Source organism: Paroedura picta, chromosome 10, assembly GCF_049243985.1.
Source record: "Paroedura picta isolate Pp20150507F chromosome 10, Ppicta_v3.0, whole genome shotgun sequence".
NCBI lineage: Eukaryota > Metazoa > Chordata > Lepidosauria > Squamata > Gekkonidae > Paroedura > Paroedura picta.
Window position 1 is genome coordinate 3,068,829 of NC_135378.1, and position 16,243 is coordinate 3,085,071.

The 16,243-nt window shown below is 48.0% G+C and overlaps 2 protein-coding genes across 5 annotated transcripts in view; both read right to left on the bottom strand.

Moving 5' to 3' along the window:
* The window catches only part of HTT (huntingtin), a 241,735-nt gene that overhangs the window by 180,989 nt on the left and 44,503 nt on the right, over nucleotides 1-16,243 (bottom strand). For all 4 annotated transcript variants that reach the window (XM_077301601.1, XM_077301602.1, XM_077301600.1 and 1 more), the window contains 2 exons: nucleotides 3,790-3,870; nucleotides 2,555-2,871 (listed from right to left, as the gene is read on the bottom strand). In XM_077301601.1, the coding sequence (XP_077157716.1) occupies nucleotides 2,555-2,871; nucleotides 3,790-3,870 (398 nt within the window). The remainder of the gene's footprint in view (nucleotides 1-2,554; nucleotides 2,872-3,789; nucleotides 3,871-16,243) is intronic.
* Nucleotides 3,880-12,947, bottom strand: LOC143819698 (uncharacterized). Its single transcript, XM_077301605.1, has 2 exons — nucleotides 10,610-12,947; nucleotides 3,880-7,495 (listed from the first exon to the last, which is right to left on the bottom strand). Exon 1 carries the CDS (start codon nucleotides 12,199-12,201, stop codon nucleotides 10,651-10,653), a length of 1,551 nt encoding a protein of 516 aa, XP_077157720.1. The 5' UTR covers nucleotides 12,202-12,947; the 3' UTR covers nucleotides 3,880-7,495; nucleotides 10,610-10,650.

Below are 16,243 nucleotides of genomic sequence, written 5' to 3' on the forward strand. Positions count from 1 at the left end.
GAAAACAATAGAATGGGGAGGACCAGAGATCTTTTCAAGAAAATTGGAGATATGAAGAGAACATTTCATGCAAAGATGGGTATGATAAGGGACCAAAATGGTAGGGACCTCACAGAAGCAGAAGAGATCAAACAAAGGTGGCAAAATTATACAGAAGAACTATACAAGAGCGAGCTTAACATCCCTGATGACCACAATGGGGTAGTTACTGCCCTGGAGCCAGACATCCTGGAATGTGAAGTCAAATGGGCCTTAGGAAGTCTGAGCAACAATAAAGCTAGGGGTAGTGACAGCATTCCAGTTGAACTATTCAAAATCTTAAAGGACGATGCAGTAAAAGTGCTACACTCAATATGCCAGCAAATTTGGAAAACTCAACAATGGCCACAGGATTGGAAAAGGTCAGTTTACATTCCAATCCCAAAGAAGGGCAATGCCAAAGAATGTTCAAACTACCGCACCATTGCACTAATTTCTCATGCTAGCAAAGTTATGCTCAAAATCCTACAAGCTAGGCTCCAGCAATATGTGGACCGAGAACTTCCAGAAGTACAGGCAGGATTTCGAAGAGGCAGAGGAACTAGAGATCAAATTGCCAACATACGTTGGATCATGGAGAAAGCTAGGGAGTACCAGAAGAACGTCTACTTCTGCTTCATTGACTATGCTAAAGCCTTTGATTGTGTGGAGCACAACAAATTGTGGCAAGTTCTTAAAGAGATGGGAATACCAGAGCATCTTATTTGTCTCTTGAGAAATTTATATGCAGGTCAAGAAGCAACAGTGAGAACTGAACATGGAATCACTGACTGGTTCAAAATTGAGAAAGGAGTTCGGCAAGGCTGTATACTGTCGCCTTGCCTATTTAACTTGTATGCAGAGCACATCATGAGAAATGCGGGATTAGAGGAGTCACAAATTGGGATCAAGATTGCAGGGAGAAATATCAACAACCTCAGATATGCAGATGATACCACTCTAATGGCAGAAAGTGAAGAGGAACTAAAGAGCCTGTTGATGCAGGTGAAGGAGGAGAGTTCAAAAGTTGGCTTGAAACTCAACATCAAGAAAACAAAGATCATGGCATCCGGCCCTCTCAATTCCTGGCAAATAGAAGGGGAAGAAATGGAGATAGTGACAGATTTTATTTTCCTGGGCTCCAAGATCACTGCAGATGGGGACTGCAGCAAAGAAATTAAAAGACGCTTGCTCCTGGGGAGGAAAGCTATGGCAAATCTAGACAGCATCCTAAAAAGCAGAGACATCACCCTGCCAACAAAAGTGCGTTTAGTCAAGGCTATGGTCTTCCCAGTTGCAATGTATGGCTGCGAAAGTTGGACCATAAGGAAGGCCGAGCGTCAAAGGCTTTTGAACTCTGGTGCTGGAGAAGACTCTTGCGAGTCCCTTGGACTGCAAGGCGAACAAACCGGTCAGTCCTCGAGGAGATCAGCCCTGACTGCTCTTTAGAAGGCCAGATCCTGAAGATGAAACTCAAATATTTTGGCCACCTCATGAGAAGGAAGGACTCCCTGGAGAAGAGCCTAATGCTGGGAGAGATCGAGGGCAAAAGAAGAAGGGGATGACAGAGAATGAGGTGGATGGATGGAGTCACTGAAGCAGTCGGTGCAGACTTAAATGGACTCCGGGGAATGGTAGAGGACAGGAAGGCCTGGAGGATCGTTGTCCATGGGGTCGCGATGGGTCGGACACGACTTCGCACATAACAACAAAACTTATTCCTGCTATACAAAATCCTCAGAGTGTCCCACAAGACTTCAGCTTGCCAGTCTGCCCATCTCCCTCCTATTCTCTCCCTTACAAAGTGAAAGAGGCTGTTGCTTATGCAACTTCACTAGACGCAGGATCTTGTTTTTATTGTAGTATTTTCTAATTTCTGTAATCCAGTTTTTGCATTTCTTTTATATCAAGTCTAATATTATTTTTATTATATTGTTTTCTGACATCGTAAACAAATCTTACTATGCTGTTTATATGTCTTATACTGTTCCTATTGCATTGTTTTTAATGTTGTAATCAGCAAACTGTAAATAAAATAAATAATAATACTAAAAGTAGTGGCAGTAGCCAGAAGAACACTGACTCCTCCTCCTTTCCTTTAGCCAACAAGCATCCTGGGCAGCAATTAGGGAAGGAATAGGGAAGATATGATGGACATGGCCCAGCTCCGTGGAACTAGACAGGCAGCCAGATTTGGAAATCAGTCACACAAATTTAAAGATAAATGTTCAGTGCCATGAAAGCTAGAGCTTCAACTGAAGTCTTAAAATGATGTGTTAAATAAAGTGTTAAAATGATAAAACCGCCCTGAGCCTCCGGGGAGGGCGGTATATAAATATAATAAATAAATGAATGAATGAATGAATGTCCAGTTGCCGGAAGTTTTAAAACTGGAAATGTTTATATTCCTGCTGACAACTGAAACCACATTATGTCCTGATGTGGACCCTCCATTGAGCAACTATGAGACAGAACTGATCAGCAAGCCAGTTGCTGCTATATCACTTGGACCACCCCCACCCCCCAAAGCACATACCATATCAGAACTGTCAGGTGTGACAGCGGAATCAGGACCTTCTGTCGTTGTCTGGGAACTGTCACTGATGGGAGAGGAGGCCTGAGTGCTGCCATCCATTTCCACTACAGGGTCTGATGGGACAGCGCTGATCTGGCTGGAGCTGCCACTCAGTAGGTCATCCTCAATATCTCCTTTGATGGGTGTACCAGTCAAATCACAGCTGGTGATGTCGGACTCTGGCTGCAAGGTGTGCTGAGAGCGTGGCTGCTCAGTGATGATGTCACGGCCGGAGGAATTAGTCACTGAACTCACGACCGACCCTGCTGTTGACACACCTGATGAAGAAGTCAACTTGCCAGTTAGCTCATTTTTCACAGAAGCGGGGGGGGGGGGGGGGGGAGAGAGAAAAACCCAGAAAGCTCAAGGGAGACACTGAATCCCATTTCATCTACCAGAGCAAATTGTGTTAGGGACACCCCTTATCCAAACAGCAGGATAACTTGGGTTACACCTTCAAGCAACCTTCTACTCAGCTGGTCACTGCTCAATTATTCATGTAGAACAAGGTCCTCCCACAAGTTTTCTCTGAGGATCCATTTGGAATAATGGGAGATATTGTACAAGGAACAGCAGAAAGAGGAGGTAAATTTACAAGACCCCTCCTTGCATGAGCACAAAATTTACAACATCCCTTCCCCTTTAGTCCATGTAATGATGATTTGCCATCCAAGATAACAAAATTGCATGAACACTCTTGAAAATCACACTCCCAAGCACAAGGCTCAATATCTTAATTATATTTATGTATCTTTCCACAAAAAAATACCTTTGCAAGGCACTTTGTTTTAAAAGCAACAAAACAGTTAAGACACCAAAGTTCTTGACAAGAAGGCTGTGGCCATTTCCTGCACTCTGCAGGGACTAGCACTAGGTGACCCTAGAGGTCCCTTCCACCTCTATAATTCAAGGATTCTAAGGACCTAAACTCAGTAATTTACACAGCAGTAAGACCACGTTAAGACATACTGAGGTCCACAGCTATGTCAACTTTAAGAGGCCTCAGAACATTACCAAGAGATTGAACACAAAACAAATACACCCAGAATATGCTCAGGCAGTTTGATTCTAATGCTTATCTTCTCACATAGTTTTCATTATCATATTAAATTATATTCAGGTTTTAATGTCATGTTTTTATGACTAACAGAAACACAAAGGAGCAAAAAAATTTTTTTTTGAGAAAGCAGGTCTACCTTCAAAATCTGTGTTGCTGACTTCAGATCTTGTTTCAGCTTCATCTTCTAAACCATCTTCTTCCCCTAGAACAACTTTAGCTGGTAAAAACAATACAACTCTTTATTTAGTTTTTATACTTCGTCATTAAAAATACTGCAACTGTTCAGCAATTAAAACTCTCTGCCTGAAAAAATTAATTTAAAGTGTTCAAAGTAGTCATATATGAATAAATAAAATGTGATAAAGGAAATAAGACAGACAGCATCTAATAGACAAAAAAAGAGACAATAATGGATGGTGGGGAGCCAAGTCGACAGAGTCTGACTAGAACTGCTTGCAGTACAATCTTACTGGGCTGGATTCAGACTAAACTTTCCACTAAGGAAACTCCATCAATGTCCCACCACACTTTCCCTTGGGGTTCCTTGCTCCCCAGCAGCAGCAGCAGCAGCATGTTATGGACATCCATGGGCTGCAGGCAGAGAGGGTACCCACTGATACTGGAAGACAGTCTAGTTTGAACACATTAGTAAGTATTTTTCTGCATTTGTTGCTAGGTTTACAGAATGGAAGAGGCAGCATGATTACGAAGAAGAAAACAAAGTTGCTTACGTGTAACTTTTGTTCACCGATGTCTTGTGTGCAAATACACATTGGGACTGCACATGCACAGGCCTGCTGCAGAGAACTTTTACTAGCTAAGCTCCTGCAGGGGGTGTTTGCCCCAGGCCAATCACGCCTGCACAGGATTTCCCACCAGGCTGCTGGACTGCCCACCCTCCTCAGTTCCCACCACCCCCGAGATCAGCTCAAAGGAAAATCAGATGTAAAACTCAAATGGGATAGGAAGGAGCAGAATGAGTGTCTGCACACAAGACAGTGATGAACAACAGTTATGCAGGAGCAACTCTGTTTTTGTCCTCTTTCTTGTGCTGCAGCCCCAAATTGGGACCTTAGTGAGTTAAGACTGGTTTGGAGGTAGGTCAAGTCTTCAATTAAACAGAAACTGTATGCCAAAAGGGGCTCCTTCTATTGCTTTCAACGTGTAATTTCTAACAACAGTGTCCTGCAGGGAGGGAGCCATCTAAAGAAAGTCACAGATATGGCTTGCATTTGGTTAAATGCGCCCTGACATCTAATGGGTGTGGTGATGACAATTCCCTGTACACAGCCTGGGTCGCTGAAATCATGCATCTGAAAAGAGTCTGGAAAGAAGCCAATTTACCCTTGTGTGGACCCTTCCTTGCATACCCAGGGAATTCCTGGTTGCCACTGTGGTGCAGTAGGTGAATTTCTTCCAGGCCATGCTGGATTCTGGAGATTTTTTTCGGGGGTGGGGGGATCATTTGGCCATGAAATTGGGGTCACTGTAGGTAGGCATGTAGTTGTGAGTTCCTGCATTGTGCAGGGAGTTGGACTAGATGACCCTAGAAGTACCTTCCAACTCTATGATTCTATGAAACGACCTAGATTTGTGAAAAGAAGAGTTGGTCTTATACGCCGCTTTTCTTTACCCAAAGGAGTCTCAAAGCAGCTTACATTCACCTTCCCTTTCCTCTCCCCACAACAAGCACCCTGTGAGGCTGAGAGAGCCCTGATATTCCTGCTCAGTCAGAACAGTTTTATCAATGCTGTGGCGAGCCCAAGGTCACCCAGCCAGCTGCATTTGGGGGAGCAGGGAATCAAACCCGGCTCACCAGATAAGAAATCCAGACTCCTAACCACTACACCAAACTGGCTCTGTCTAAATAAAAAAGAATGGTTCTTCTGACATCTAAAGCATGTAACCTTTCCCCCCCTTTGACCCAGGGTTAGGGTAATACACTGGAAGCTCTTCCTGTGACAAATGAAGAGACCACCTTAGGAAGAAAATCCCAGAAAATCCCTAGACGGGAATAATTTCAAAAATGGAGGAGCAATCCTAAAGGCTACAAGTTTGCTCGTCTTCCTGGCTGAAGTAATCCCACCAAAAATAACCTTGATTGTGAGAAAACCCAGGGATGAGGAGGCCATGGGTTCAAACATGGGTTTCATTAATGCATGAAGAGAACATTTGTGGGAGAGGTGGGCATCTAGGGGGGAACAAATTAATGAAGCCCTTTAGAAATTGTTTTGATAGTTTATGTGCAAAAACAAAGGTACCTTGTACTTCAGTATGGTAAGCAGCTATCGCTGCTAAATGGGTCCTAACTGTCAGCCCACTCTTGGCCAGTTCAAATAAATAATTTAATATCTGGGGCAACAGGCACATCAATGGGCATAAACTCTTACTCTGGGACAAGACCTCAAAATCTATAGTTGTTACGAGTATATTGATAGAGGCAATAGAACCTCCCTGATTCCCAATGGGACAAACTTGTCTATGGTTGTATTCTCCAAGCTGCAATATGAAGCTGACTGGAAACTGGGCACTACAGAGACCAGACAGACAGCGGGTCAGGGTTTTCTGGGATCCCAGCATAGCTCCCTTTGGCCAAAGTCATAAGGTTCAAAAACCAGAACTGGCAAGGCCAGAAAGGGACAATCAAGATTGCCAAATTCGCTCTGCTTTCATCTTCCCAAAATCCCCCGGGAATTAGGAACAGTGTTGGGAAGGCATAAAAGAGAGTCCCATTCCACAGCATTTGAAATGCATCTCCCACTGAACCCACATCTATCCAATCCAGGGGGAGGGGGTAGAATTTGTGCACCTCTGCAGACCATGCCCTAGCAAGCAGGTCTACTTGAGGAATCCCCCACTGGGCAAAAATTGGTTCTAAACTGAGTTTAGGGACCTTTTGTAAGTCAGATTGAACACTGTGCTGAGCCTGTCTGCTTGTACAGTCAATGAGCCTGCAAAGTGAATTGCCCTGAGATCGGCCTAAAGTCATGCTATTTTTTACCACATTTGAAGCACTTTTCGACAGAGACTGAGAGATGATGTGCCCCCTTGCTTGTTCAAACAATAGGGTCCAGTGGGCATGTGGTTGGCCTTGCTGTTGCTAGTATCCTGTCCACTTTGGTCAGCGGGAGTCGCCTGTGTCAAACGTACAGGAAACTCACAACAGGCTTCTTAATTAAAGAAAGCTTTATTCAAAAGTACTATACGCAAGGGACTGAAAAGTCAAATCTGACCAGAGTTCAGATTTGCCTCAGCTTATCAATACATTTCTCCCGCCCAAAGCTTGACAGTTCCCAAGGGAGGGGGGAACAAGAGAAAAGACATATGTGTAAAGAAAACAGGATTTAATTCTCACAACCTTGAGAAGGTGACAACAATCCCTAGAGCCCACAACAAGATAAGGTTAACATAACAACACTATTCACTTTTATAGCTAACAAAACTACAGGGCCTGGGGCAAGCAGGCGCCAAGCAATATAAAACAATATAACTGACATGGAGGAACTCAAGCTAATTTATGACAGAGATTCTACAATCCTGACATCCCTCCACACTAAAAAAAGCTCCCCTCCTAGCCCGCATCGACAGGGCGAGGGCAGTCGGGGAATGCTCGGTGGAAAGCCCGGAGAAGGCGGGGTGCTTTTACATTTTCAGCCTCAACCCACTCCTTGTCCCCTGAGGGGAAATCCTTCCAATCAACCAAATATTGGAGACGTCCCTTGTGCACACGAGAGTCCAGAATCTGGTTGACTTCATAGTGGGTGTCTTTATCGATGTAAATTGGCACCGGTGTAGCTGGTGGGGGGTGCCACACATCCGGGGCAGGGGCTCTCCGCAGCAGGCTGGAATGAAAAACCGGATGCACATTCCTGTAAGTTTTTGGCAAAGATAGTTCTACAGTTACAGCATTGATAAGTTTCACAACCGGGAAAGGCCCCACATATTTGGGACCAAGTTTCTTGGACTTTTGTTGGCAACGTAAGTTCTTTGTAGACAAATAAGCCAAGTCTCCCACTTTCCACGCAGGCGCAGGTGCCCGTTTCTTGTCTGCCTGGGTTTTATAAGCCTGTTTTGCGTCCTTTAGGCTTGTAACGATTACTGGCCACCCGGCACTAATAGTCTCTGCCCATTTGGTGACTTCAGGGACCTCGGATGAGCTCAGCTCCCAGGTGGGAGCCGCCACCAAATCAGTACCGTACACCACCTTAAAAGGTGACACTCCCGTGGAGGCATGGGCCCCGTTATTATAGACAAATTCAGCCAGTGGCAACAGGGCAACCCAATCATTTTGCTGGTGGTTAATAAAACAGCGCAAGTATTGTTCAAGGATTTGGTTCACCCTTTCAGTCTGTCCATTCGATTCCGGGTGGTAGCCCGAAGTTAAGGCTTGATCCACCCCCAACAGTCTCAAGAGCTCCCGCCAGAACTTGGCAACGAACTGGGGGCCCCGATCCGTGAGCACGCGCCCCGGGATCCCATGTAGGCGTATTATGTGGGTCACAAACATCGAGGCCAATTTGGCCGCCGAAGGCAGGCCAGCACAAGGGACGAAATGGGCTTGCTTGGAAAATGCATCCACTACTACCCAAATGACAGTTTTCCCCTGGCTGGGAGGTAAGTCCGTGATAAAATCCATGGTGACATCGGTCCACGGGCGGGAAGGGGTGGGCTGGGGCTGCAATAACCCCTTTTTCTTCCCACCGGCAGGTTTGGAGACGATGCAAGTGGGGCACCCTTGCACGTATTTTTCCACATCACCACGCAAAGTTGGCCACCAATAATGTCTCCTGATCAGGTGCAGAGTTTTCACAAACCCAAAATGTCCAGCGGTTTTTGCATCGTGGCAGAGTTTCAAAACGTCTCCGCGCGCCCCCCCCGGGACATAGAGCCGCTCCCCCTTGAAAAACAGACCCCCCTTCTCAGTTAGATCGGAGCGGAGGGAACTGAATTCAGAGTCTTGTAACACCTCCTTCTGAACCCACCCACCCGGGATTGACGTTCCCTGCTTTGTTAGGCTGCGCGTCACCGCGGCCATTCCCAGTTGGGCGGGGGTAAAAACTGTATCCACCAATGGGTCGCGCTTGCTATTGTACTGGGGCAAGCGCGAAAGAGCGTCCGCCAAAAAGTTCATTTTGCCCGGCAGGTGCTTGAGAGAGAAGTTGAACCGAGAGAAAAACTCCGCCCACCTCATCTGCTTCGCCGAGAGCGAGCGGGGCTGCTTGAGCGCCTGCAGATTTTTGTGATCTGTCCACACTACGAAGGGGACTGTGGACCCTTCCAACCAATGCCTCCAGGTGGATAAGGCTAATTTGACTGCTGCCGCCTCCTTTTCCCAAATTGCCCAGTTTCTTTCAGCCCCGGAAAATTTCTTTGACATATAGGCCAGCGGGTGCAATTTCCCATCCTCCCCCTCTTGTAGGATCACGGCCCCCATTGCTACATCCGAGGAATCTACTTGCACGGTGAATTGCCTGGTGGGGTCGGCATGGGCTAGCACCGGTTCAGAGATAAACAACAGTTTCAGCTTCTCAAAAGCACTCTGACACTGGGGGGTCCACTGGAGTGGGGCGCCGGGACGGCTTGCCGACTTTCCCCCGTTTTGTCTTTAGCAAGTCAGTGAGAGGCAGTGCCACCTTGGCGAAACTGGGGATGAACGTTCTGTAAAAGTTTGCAAATCCTAGGAAACTTTGCAACTGTCTCCTCGTGCGGGGAGGTTCCCAAGCCAACAAATCCTGCACTTTGCCTGGGTCCATCTCAATCCCTGCTTGGGAGACCCGAAAACCCAGGAACTCCACCGCCTCTCGGTGAAACTCACACTTTGAAAGTTTAGCAAACAACTGATGCTTCTGCAGGCGGCGAAGCACCTCGCGGACCAACTCAGCATGCTTGCCCACATCCTCAGAATACACCAAAATATCATCAATGTACACCAACACCCCCTGATACAATAAATCATGCATAATTTCATTTATCATGTTCATGAACATGCCCGGAGCGCCGGCGAGCCCGAACGGCATCACAGTGTATTCAAACTGTCCCAAGGGGGTGTTAAAAGCAGTCAAATATTCATGCCCCTTTTTTATCCGGACCCGGTAGTAGGCTTCCCTCAAGTCAAGTTTTGTAAAAATCCGTGCCTTCCCCAAGTGACCCAGCAAGTCTTTGATCAAAGGCAACGGGTAGGCATTACACGTAGAAACAGCATTCAGCCCTTGGTAGTCCGTGCAGAGGCGTAACGACCCGTCTTTCTTTTTCACGAACAAGACCGGGGCCGCCAGGGGTGAAGTAGCGGGTCTGATGAACCCTCGGGCCAAGTTTTTGTCCAAAAACTCCCTGAGTTCGGCCATCTCCCTTGGGCTCATTGAGTAAAGTTTGGCTTTAGGGAGGGGCTCCCCCTTCTTTAACTCGATGGCACAGTCAGTTTTACGGTGAGGGGGAAGCTGGTTGCACTCAGCCTCCGCAAACACATCTGCAAAGTCTCGATACTCCGGAGGGAGATTCACTTCCCCCATGGACCCCACCGCGGCCACAACCCGATCGTTTAGGGGGGGTTGGGGCCGAGCGTGCTGCTTGCAACCGGGAGAGGAAAACTTCACTGTTCCCTCTTTCCATTTTACCGTAGGGTCATGCTCCCTCAACCAATCCAGCCCCAGGACACACGGGAATGCTGAGTGGGGTGCTACGAGGGGTTGAATCTGTTCCCAATGTTTCTTTACATCCAAGTCCATCGGACGCGTCTTTACGGTGGCTTCCCCCCCGGGAGCGCACTTCCCATCCAGCTGGGTGATCGGTAGGGGCTCACCCAAAGGTACCTTGCCCACCCCCAGAGTCTCGGCCAGTGCTGGGCTTACTAGAGTTTGGGTGCACCCTGAGTCCACAATGCAGCGGACCCCCACCGTCTTCCCGGACTTGGGATTGGAGAGGGTTGCGGGTAGGAGTATCAGGGGGGAATCACTCACCACGCGTTTGCCCCTGTCGGAGGCCTGCTGGCGGGGCACCTTTACAGCAGACCGTCTTCGTTTCCCGACTGCTCCTCAGCTTGGTCTTCGCCATCTTGGCCACTGCCCTCCTCCGAGTCTTCCTCAGCGGTTGCTGCGCCGACCGGTACCAGCAGAGACTTGGCACTTTTCTTCGGGACGGCTTTCTTGGCGGGTGAAACCTTCGGCGGAGTGCTGCCCGTTGCTGTTGCACCAGTCACTGTCTTCGAAGGGCATTGTGTGAGGAAGTGACCAGCCTGACCACAACCCAAGCACAGACCCTCCTCCATGCGCCGGGTGCGCTCAGTCGGCTCCAACTTCGCTTTCGGCTTGGTTTTTACGGGCGTAGAGGTTTTTGCTCCTGCCTTCCCTTCAAGCCCTTGGAACACCGCGGCCCTTTCCAGCCGATTCTCCATCTCCCCAGCCAGCTGGACCCATCCGGCCACAGTGAGGGGGTCGTCCAAAAGGAGGCACTTGCTGGACAAGTCCCCGGAGAGACCCCCCACGAACGCGAGCACACGTTGGGGCTCGGTCCAGTCCGGTACCGATGAGGAAAGCTCTTTGAATTCCCTGGCATACTCGGCCACCGACAATTTCCCTTGCTTCAGGGCCTTGAGCTTCTTCTCCGCTGTCTCCCTTTCGAACGGTTCCACGTACATCTGGCGCATGGATGTCAGGAAATGATTGTAATTGCAGATGGCCCTTGGGTTGTAACGGTACAAGTCCATGAACCATTTTGCTGCCTTTCCTTCCAGGGCCTCCCCTACGAAGCGCACGCGCTCGGCATCATCATGAAAAGTGAACCCCATGTCCATCATGTAGGCCTGGAGGTGCACCAGAAACGAAGGAAAAGTTGTGGGGTCCCCCGAAAATTTAGCCTTGAATTTGTAGGTGCTCCGCATTTCCACTCCACGGAGGTGAGGAGGCAGTCTTCCCTGGCCCCAATCCGCCGGGGCCGGGATTCTCGCACCACGGCCGATGCCTCGGCCCACACCTGCCGCCGCTCTCGCCTCTGCTGCGGCCCGCGCCGCCTCCGCGGCTCGCGCTGCCGCTGCCGCTGCCTCTCGCGCCGCCGCTGCCGCCGCGGCCTCCGCTCCCGCAACGTTCGCTGCTGCCGCCGCCGCTCCCGCAACGTTCGCTGCTGCCGCCGCCGCTCCGTCCGCTGCTCCAGCGCCTTCGGCCGCCCCGGCTCCTTCCGCCGCACCCGCGCCTCCTGCGCCCTCGCGACCACCGTCTTCGGCCTCCCTTTGCGCTCTTGCCAAAGCTGCCGCCTCGGCCTCCACTGCCGCCTGCATCGCTGCCTGCATCGCCGCCTCCTCGCGTTCCCGCAGGGTGGGCAGACCTCCCGATCTCCGGCCACTAGGCTCGCGTGCACCGCCGTGCACCTCCCGCAGCAGGCGTTGTGTCTCGCGTTGCTCCTCCGGATCCAGCCGACCCGAGAGGTCCTGTAGCCAATTGGTCACCCTGTCCAATTTGTACTGCAGGTCCTGCGTCTCACCAGCGGGCTCCAGCCCCAACACGCACGGGAAGCCACAGTGAAGACGCGCCCCATGGACCTGGACATAAAAAAACATTGGGAGCAGATTCAACCCTTGGTAGCGCCTCACTCTGCTTTCCCGTGCGTGTTGGGGCTGGATTGGCTAAGGGAGCACGACCCCCTGGTGAAGTGGAAAGAAGGGACTGTGGAATTCACCTCCCCTGCTTGCGAGCAACACGCTCGGCCACCGTGTCACCCGGGCAAGGGGGTAAAGGCAGCGTTAGGGACCGTAGGGGTGGGGGCTGTCCCTCCGGAGTATCGGGACTTTGCAGACGTATTTGCTGAGGCGGAGTGCAACCAGCTTCCTCCTCACCGTAAGACTGACTGTGCCATCGAGTTAAAGAAAGGGGAACCCCTCCCCAAAGCCAAACTTTATTCCATGAGTCCGAGGGAAATGGCTGAGCTCAGGGAATTCTTGGATAAGAATCTGGCGAGGGGTTTTATTAGGCCAGCCACCTCGCCCTTGGCGGCCCCGGTTCTTTTTGTGAAAAAGAAAGACGGTTCGCTGCGCCTTTGCACTGACTACCGGGGCTTGAATGCTGTTTCTACTTGTAACGCCTACCCGCTGCCTCTGATAAAGGACTTATTGGGTCACTTGGGGAAGGCGCGGATTTTCACGAAACTGGACTTGAGAGAGGCCTATTACCGGGTCCGGATAAAGAAAGGACATGAATATCTAACTGCTTTTAACACCCCCCTGGGGCAATTTGAGTACACCGTGATGCCGTTCGGCCTCGCCGGCGCTCCGGGCGTGTTCATGAATATGATCAATGAGATTATGCATGATTTATTGTATCAGGGGGTGTTGGTGTACATTTTTTTTTTTTTATAGAAAGTTTTTATTTTATTTTCCAAAGTTGAAAACAGTGAGATACATGCAATCTACATTGTTAATACAGAAAAGGAGAGCTATACTCTTCATTTGATACACTTGGTTCCCCATTTTTAATCCCTTTTGTAAATAGTTCAGGTAAGGGCCCCATTATTCTTGAAAGGCCTCTTAGTGTCAGTTTGACTATCTTGGTAAGATCAGCTAGTTTATTCACCCAGTCTTCTGTCGAGGGTAGTTCTTACGTTTTCCATTTCTTGGCCAATTCTAGTTTTGTTGCCGTCGTCGCATAGTAGAAGAAGCTCTGTATGTGGGTTAGGAAGCGCTGTGGAAAAACATTTTGGTTCCCTGTTTCAATCTTACAAACCCTCTTCTCTCCATTTAAGATTATAGACTGGCTACAATATTATGGACTTTTACCCAAAGCTTATAGACTTTTTATAGACTTTTTCACGTTTGCACCACTTTTAAAAAGAGAAGTCTACTTTGTTATCATCATTTCAACATTTGTTTGCATAGTTTCTGATAGTTTTAACAATCATAAACAGTTTATACTTAACATAGTCCTAGAGCCCTCCACATTTTCACTAGAAAAAGGGAAAAAAGAGAAAAAAAATACTTAGTTGTACGAAAAGAAGGGAAACAAATATATATAAGTATACATTGTTGATACCAGAAATAATAAAATGGAGTCTTCATTAATTAATAGAAAAGATTTTTCGTTAGTTATATATACACCTCCTCAGCTAGAAACCTTCTTTTAGTTATGCTTTAAATTTAGGCTGAAAGTCACTACATAGATATGCTAGATAATTCAAATTCAGCTATCATAAGAAATCTAAAACCCCACGCTATAATGTAAGCCCATTCCATTAGGTGTCTCCTTTTAGTTATGCTTTGATTTTGGGCTGGTAGCCGCTGCGAAATTAGGTTTAATAATACAAATTCAGCTTACTTAAAAGATCTTAGACCCCAGATTAACATCTTAACTAGTTATATTGCCTATATGGCTACATAAAGGAGGTAAAGGAGGAAAGAAATTTCGACCACTGTGTTGCATTTCCATTCCCCAAGCTTCTTAGGGAGGTCTCATTTCGAGGCTTATTACGTCTTGTGACTCCCGTTGACTGATGTTCTGTCCTATTGGTCTTTGGCTGGGAAAGTATAGTTGTAGTCTTTCCCTCGGAGTATACATCGATAAATCTTGAAGCAGTTGTACCTCCTGGACTCCAATATCAGTACAGATGTTTTTCCATGATGCTCCTTTCAATCGATTGCTTTCACCGCAGATCCAAATGTCTTTCTTGAGTATTGTTGCTTTGGAGTGGCTGTATATCTTCTCAGGCAGGGTGTCCTTATCTGGGCTGCAAGACTGTGACATCCCCTTTTCTATCTCCATAATTTCAGATTCCTCTTCTGCTGGTAATTTTCCATCTTGTTTAGAGCTATCATCAGCCACTGCTATTGGTTCATCATTCCTGTTAGAGACTTCTTCCTTAATGCCTTTAAACTCCATGAGCATATTTTTAAGTGAACCATTTAAAGATTCTTTCAAGTCTTGTGTTTGTTTGTCTAGAAGATATGCAAATTTTTTAAACGAAAACATGTTCCAGGTTTGGAATTTTGTTAGACTTAATATTTGCAATTTTGCAAATAGCCAGTAGAGGTCCTACAGAGTCCTAACGAAAGCAACAGTCTGTTTTTAATTAAAGGAATGTCTCTAAGGCTTAGTTCTCGCGAGATTCCACGGCTCTAATCTCTCTTATCTTCGAAGACAAAAAACAGATATATAATAAGAGCTATTACTTATTAGATTGAGTTGATTTAAGTCCTTCTTCTGATTAGAAAAGAAAATTAGCCTGCCTCAAAATGAGGTGGCATCAAGCAGAGCCAGAAACGGGGGAAAAGTAAAGACGGAAAAGCGGAAGAGCACTTGCATCTCTGCGTTGATTAATGACTCAGTATCTTGTAATCTGGCAGCTTCACCCCCTCAGTATTATCAAACAGTCCTGTCAGTCTGGCTTGTTTGGATTAGCGAGAACAACTCTCCACGCCGAGAGTTCATTCCAGGGAAGAAGGTGCCGAGGGAAACCCCACTCACTGTTTGCAGGCTCGATCTGATGTCTGCCAGATGTTTTCACTCCGGAGTTGTGGTGAGTCGAAGGTCTTGCTGGGAGGTATCCAATTAGCTTTGTAGATTAAAATAAGCTTTGTAGATTGCAGAGTTGAAAAAGGAAGAAAAGGAAAAAAGATTTTAAGATGGCGGACGGCGCTTGCTGGACCCTGTGCACACTGAGCTTACGTTCCAGTGGGAGATTAATTTCCCTGCGGAACAGAGAGGCCCCAGAGATTCACAAGGAATTCCTGAGAAGATTTAAGGGTGGGTTATCGTACCCAAAACCCGATTCTGTCAATCACAGCAGCGATTGACCCTCAGGGGAACAGGAGCTCGAAGTATTCGAGCTATCCAAGTGCCATGGCTCCGCCTTTCTGGGTGTTGGTGTACATTGATGATATTTTGGTGTATTCTGAAAATGTTGAGAGTCATGCTAACTTGGTCCGTGAAGTGCTCCGCCGTTTGCGGAAGCACCAATTGTTCGCCAAACTTTCGAAATGTGAATTCCACCGGGATGCGGTGGAGTTTCTGGGTTTTCAAGTTTCCCAGGCAGGAATTGAAATGGACCCAGGCAAAGTGCGGGATCTGTTAGCTTGGGAACCCCCCCGTACTAGGCGGCAACTGCAAAGTTTCCTGGGGTTCGCTAACTTCTACAGAACGTTCATCCCTAGTTTTGCCAAAGTGGCATTGCCTCTCACCGACCTGCTAAAAACGAAACAGGGGGGAAAAGCAGCAAGCCGCCCTGGGGCGCCACTCCAGTGGACCGCCCAATGCCAGGAAGCTTTTGACAGGCTGAAGTTATTATTCACCTCCGAACCGGTGCTGGCCCATGCCGACCCCACTAGACAATTCACTGTGCAAGTAGATTCCTCGGACGTGGCAATGGGGGCCGTGATCCTACAAGAGGGGGAGGACGGGAAGTTACACCCGTTGGCCTACTTGTCTAAAAAATTCTCAGGGGCTGAGAGGAACTGGGCAATTTGGGAGAAAGAGGCGGCTGCAGTAAAATTAGCTTTGTCCACTTGGAGGCAATGGTTGGAGGGGTCCGCAGTCCCTTTCGTAGTATGGACGGACCACAAAAACCTCCAAGCGCTCAAGCAGCCCCGCTCGCTCTCAGCGAAGCAGATGAGGTGG